This window comes from Lethenteron reissneri, chromosome 47 (genome assembly GCF_015708825.2).
Source record: "Lethenteron reissneri isolate LAM-NWPU_2019-01 chromosome 47, ASM1570882v1, whole genome shotgun sequence".
Lineage (NCBI taxonomy): Eukaryota > Metazoa > Chordata > Hyperoartia > Petromyzontiformes > Petromyzontidae > Lethenteron > Lethenteron reissneri.
In genome coordinates this window covers 12,018,449-12,024,177 of record NC_083825.1, presented here as the reverse complement: position 1 = coordinate 12,024,177, position 5,729 = coordinate 12,018,449, and the positions used below count along the sequence as shown (strand labels likewise).

Below are 5,729 nucleotides of genomic sequence, written 5' to 3'. Positions count from 1 at the left end.
AAAAAATATATATGCCTCCAGCCAAACTTTTTTCCTTACATCACACGGGTCTACCCCGTACTATTACTGCCATAGACAAACCCAACATTAATTATATACTGCATTACTATACACCACCCTTAGACTATACATTGTAATATTACACTATGTATTCTACCTACCAAACTGTATACCACACTGCTGTATATTCACTATACAATTACGATACTATATACTTCATACATTGTAAAAATTACACTTTTATACTATTTATTATCATACAATCTGCTATACACTATACCATTGACCGTCGCGTGAAAGGTACTAAGAGGAAGCAACGAAATATGTCAATGGGAGGACATCCTCCACGGAGCCCAATAACAAAATACAAACGTGGACGTCAACTTTTCTGATGTTATCTTCAAACAGGCCCCATCCTCCTTCACGACAAACTGCACTCCATTGCTGGGAAATACTTCACGTCTATGGGACCACCAACCCCCGTACAAGGACAACCTGCATGCCCTTGCTCAAGAGATACTACATGAAATATGTTACGTTGCAGCTTCTTACGTTTATTTTGGAAAATTAACCAAAGCTGATGGATGCACAAATAGAAGCCTACACGGAAATCTTGGAAGACATTGAGACTACAAATCGAGTCATTTCTATCCTTGATGCACCTGCCAGTACTGGGAAGACCTTTGTTTTAAACTGCTCCTCGCAAAGGCTCGCCAGAGAGAGAGAATTGCTCTCGCTGTGGCATCATCGGGGATTGTGTGAGTCGATGTGTGTCAGTCGTGTGTGTGTGTGTGTCTATGTGTGTCAGTTGATGTGTGTATGTACGTCGATGTGTATGTGTGTAGTCCATGTGTGTGTTAGTCCATGTTTGTGTAAGTCAATGTGTTTGTGTGAGTCGATGTGTAACTCCATATGTGTGTATCTAAAGTCCATGTCTGTGTGAGTCCGTATGTGTGTGTAGGCCAATGTGTGTGTGTCTATGTGTAGAGGAGTAATATGGGGATGTGACGTCATGCTTGCTGTCCAGTGCGATGACGTCATGCACGCTGGGCGAGGCGATGACGTCACGTCTCTATCGGTACTTAAGGGGGACCGTGTGACGAACGCGGGGTCACTTTGGGAGCCCGGGATAGAGAGCGGTTGAAGCACCAGCCAGGGGTGAAGCTCAGGGAGTCTGGAGAGAAGCCGGCCGCAGTGATAGAAGAAGGTGCTGCTCTCCCCGGTCGGGCGGTGTTGGGCTGAACCCCCGATCCGACTCGAGGGAGAGAGCCCTGGAGCTCGCCGAGCCAGGAACAGACAGAGTGAAGGTTGGTGTGAAGGACCCCTACCCCTGGGAAGTTACCCAAAACTCTTAATAAATAACTGGCGCAAGCCCTTAACTGAAGACCTGCCTCCGCGTCGTCATTTGCACCTCAACATATGTATGTGTGAGTCCATGTGTGTGTGTAAGTCAATGTGTGTGCGTGGGTTTGTTGTGTGTAAGTCCATGGTGTGTCTCTTAGTCGATGTGTGTAAGCCATGTGTGCTTAGGTCCATGTGTGTGAGAGTCTGTGTGTGCGAGTCGCTGTATGTGTGTATGTCGATTTGCGTGTGAACTCCATGTGTGTGTATCTGAAGCGAATGTCTGTGTGTAAGTAGATGTGTTTGTGTGTGTGGGTCGATGTTTGTGTGTCTAAGTCCATGTGTGTCTTTTCGGCCAGGCAACGCCGGGTACTTCCTGCTAGTACTCTTATATAAGCGCGCCTCATCTCTCTGTGATGAACGCTGCACTTTCCATCATTTTCATGCAGGGGGCGCTGTAAACCTACGCACCCCCTGCATGAACGACGGAGGCGCAGAGACAGACGTTCGATCGCGTTGGAATCGATCTGCAGACGGCGGTCTTCTGGCATGGCCAGCTCTGTGTCGCCTCATCTCCATCCCGCAAACCCAACCAGGTGAAAGTCCACATCGAACCGAACCCCAGTAAGGCCATCTACTTAACTAGAGAAATTCACACGAAATGTCGTTTTCAATTAAGTCTCCAGATGTAAAATGATATCAGCTTTTATTGAAGAAACACAATTTAAAACATAATACAATTCAAAGTTGTTGCATTTTCAAACTTCAAAACGGAGCATCGGGTGCTTGCGTGAACGCGTCGTTCGTGTGCAATTTTTTCGTGACTTTCCTGGCCCAAGGCCGTAAATGGTTGTGAGGGGCTGCAGGCGGTCAGGCTTGCTTCACCCATGGTTGTGAACATCCAGACGTTAATCAGCAAGGACCATTTCTTGTCCTAGTTCGCCAACATATAAGACGTCATGCAAATTTCTAATGAGTGTTGTTGGGAGAATGTATCTACTAGATGTGCTCTGCCTTGTAACCAAATACAAATCTGTACCAAAATGCATTCCAAATGTGCTCTTAGAATTACCTCCTTGCTATGAAGCAGATCAGCAGACACGACATTTCATTTATCGATCTCTCCACGAAACAATGAATGTTTTACACAAACTATAACTAGCACAGCCTTCTGGGAGTGCGTCAATGATTCAGTGCAAGCCACCTGTGGACCCTTATTGGTGCACAGCGTCAACAGCAGCCGGGCTTGTTTCAACCGATGGTTGTGAACATCCAGACGTTAATCAGTAAGGAGTATTTCTCGTCCTAGTTAGACAAAATCTACGTCAACACGTAATGCAAAATTATAATTCGTGTTGTAGAGAATGTATCTCCTCTACGTGTAACTTTGAGTGGTTTGCCTTGTAACTGAAATGATCCGAGTGTGCTCCCTATTTCAAAGACAATGAGTTGCTCCAGAGGCAGACGCTTGCTGAAAACACAAAAGTACCCTTTGACCTGTATCACAAGAACAATGAGTCTCACCTGAGTGATCTGTACAGCTTACTTGCAAAACACACTTTGTCCTAACATCACTTATTCAATGTTTGACTCTCATAGACAAAAGGTTACATGTACGCACACAATCAGACAAGTATTCATTCTAAATTATTGACAATCATTTAACTAATACTATTGCGCCATTCAAAACGAATGCTGGTGTCTGGGTCAAAATTGAGCAAATTCTAAACATTATCTACAAACTCCACAACTGAGATGCCCATCAACCATCGCCCCCTACTGACAGGCTCTTGTCCACATGCAGGCCGGTGCAGGGCCACCACCTTGTGCCACACAGGGGCAGCTGCTACTTGGGGATGCTCTTCGAGTGTTTGAGACGAGAAACGATACAAAACTACGAATTGCCGAGGCAATTAAGCAAACACCATTTAAATGCAATTATGAGAAATAGAGAATGCTTGGGAGCTTATTGGCTCTCGCTCCTGGTTAGAGATCTACCAACACACAGGTCCACAAAGACTGGCCGCTCTTACCCTGCAGGTTGAACCTAGGAACTGAGTGTTCAACTTCACATTCTTGTCATTAAAGGCCTGTGACAAGGGTGCATCTATTGGAGCGACATCGTCACTGGCTTACACATCTACCGGGTCTCCATTTGACTTTGTATTGTCTCGGAGGAAGTCCACCCACACCCCACTTCCACAAACTGCTGGGAGTTGCCTCGCTCTGCCTCAGTCAGAATTCTCCTCTGCTTCACGTTGCCTCCATCGATGCAAAGGTCACATTTGGAGTTTCATCTTCAAATTTACCTTCACTTCTTCACTCTTCACCATCACTTCTTCACATTCCACCTTCACCTCTTCATATTTCACCTTGATTTCTTTGAAAGTGTCCAAGCTGGGATTTTCTTCCGGTTCTTGTTTGATGAGGGATGGGCTCATTGAGGCACTTTGACTTTCACAAGCTGATTTCGGACTCCACTCCTTGTGGATCTTCTGATGCTTGTGTGATCTCTGGTGTCTTTGAAGATTTCGTGAAAGTGTAAACGCCTTCTCACACACACCGCACTTGAAGGGTTTCTCTCCCGTGTGCTTCTCTGGTGTGTTACAAGAGCAGATGAAAATGCAAACGCCCTCCCACACACACTGCACTTGAAGGGTTTCTCTCCCATGTGTGTTCTCTGGTGTGTTACAAGAGCAGATGAAAATGCAAATGCCCTCCCACACACACTGCACTTGAAGGTTTCTCTCCCGTGTGTGTTCTCTGGTGTGCTACAAGATGAGCTGAACATGCAAACGCCCTCCCACACACACTGCACTTGAAGGGTTTCTCTCCATGTGTGTTCTCTGGTGTTTTACAAGAGTAGATGAAAGTGCAAACGTCTTCCCACACACGCTGCACTCGAAGGGTTTCTCTCCCGTGTGTGTTCTCTGGTGTGTTACAAGAGTAGATGAATGTGTAAACGCCTTCCCACACACATTGCACTTGAAGGGTTTCTCTCCCGTGTGTTCTCTGGTGATTAATAGAGTAGATGCCTGTGCAAACACCTTCCCACACACACTGCACTTGAAGGGTTTCTCTCCTGTGTGTGTTCTCTGGTGTGCTACAAGAGTAGATGACTCTGCAAACACCTTCCCACACACACTGCACTTGAAGCGTTTCTCTCCTGTGTGAGTTCTCTGATGCTGTGTAAAATGTCCATGATGATCCGTGCTGTATGCCACCGGTCGCATTGATGCCTTTCTGCACCGAGCCACGCCGAGTGCCTTTGCTCCATCAGACCAATTCGCAGAGGAAGCGTCAGCTGCAGACAGAAAAAAGTTATATCCACATCAGTATCGATGCACAGAGGAATGCATATTTACATAGTAACACGTGACTTATAAGTCGACACTTATTCATATATTCATGATATAGTGAATAAGTTCACCAAATTCATCACACGGGCTGTTATGGCACACAATGAGAGGGCAAATGGGTATAAACATGCCTGGAAGCCCTCGTATCTTCAAAATGAATGTTAACCCAAAACTCCGAGCACACAATTTCGGCTGTCAGACTACAAAAGGAATATTTATGAAAGCTAAATTCAGCTGACATAGCAAAGGGTGTTGAAAATAATACTATTTGTGTTATGCAGAAATGCATAAATTAATGTTCAATCGCAACTTAGAGGTGTGAAGCCAGCCAGGCCCACGATGTCCTTGAATGCTGGGATGAACAGATCTGACTTCAGATGCATGTGTGATAAAGGCTCTCTCTCTCTCAGATGTCGATCTCCGTTGTCCTTTATTGGGTTCGTAGAATCTCGATACCACGGCGTCTCGCTCAGGCCCACGTCTCTCCCGACGACCTCTCCACTGCCTCGGCTGCCGATATGCAGTCTCCCTGCTGCTCCGATATGCAGTCTCCCTGCTCCTCCATATGCAGTCTCCCTGCTCTCCAATATGCAGCCTCCCTGCTGCTCCAATATGCAGTCTCCCTGCTGCTCCAATATGCAGTCTCCCTGCTGCTCCAATATGCAGTCTCCTGCTGCTCCGATATGCAGTCTCCCTGCTCCTCCAATATGCAGTCTCCCTGCTGCTCCAATATGCAGTTTCCCTGCTCCTCCAATATGCAGTCCCTGCTGCTCCAATATGCAGTCTCCCTGCTGCTCCAATATGCAGTCTCCCTGCTCATCCAATATGCAGTCCCTGCTGCTCCAATATGCAGTCTCCCTGCTCCTCCAATATGCAGTCTCCCTGCTGCTCCAATATGCAGTCTCCCTGCTGCTCCAATATGCAGTCTCCCTGCTGCTCCAATATGCAGTCTCCCTGCTGCTCCAATATGCAGTCTCCCTGCTGCTCCAATATGCAGTCTCCCTGCTCCCCAATATGCAGCCTCCCTGC

General features: G+C 46.7%; 1 protein-coding gene across 1 annotated transcript; it reads right to left on the bottom strand.

Annotated features, from left to right (window-relative positions):
* Nucleotides 1-4,112: 4,112 nt before the first annotated feature.
* Nucleotides 4,113-4,584, bottom strand: LOC133354542 (zinc finger protein 41 homolog). The gene is made up of 2 exons (XM_061571450.1): nucleotides 4,389-4,584; nucleotides 4,113-4,307 (listed from the first exon to the last, which is right to left on the bottom strand). The coding sequence occupies exons 1-2, from the start codon at nucleotides 4,572-4,574 to the stop codon at nucleotides 4,113-4,115; spliced, it is 381 nt and encodes a 126-aa protein (XP_061427434.1). The 5' UTR covers nucleotides 4,575-4,584.
* Nucleotides 4,585-5,729: the final 1,145 nt, after the last annotated feature.

What these genes read in the sequence shown, in the direction of transcription:
- LOC133354542 (XM_061571450.1), bottom strand. Translation starts at nt 4,574, where the DNA reads ATGCGACCGGTGGCATACAGCACGGATCATCATGGACATTTTACACAG. An exon ending in AGTGCAGTGTGTGTGGGAAG is followed by an intron (nt 4,308 to 4,388) that starts GTGTTTGCACAG and finishes GTGTGTGGGAAG; the next exon opens with GCGTTTACACATTCATCTAC.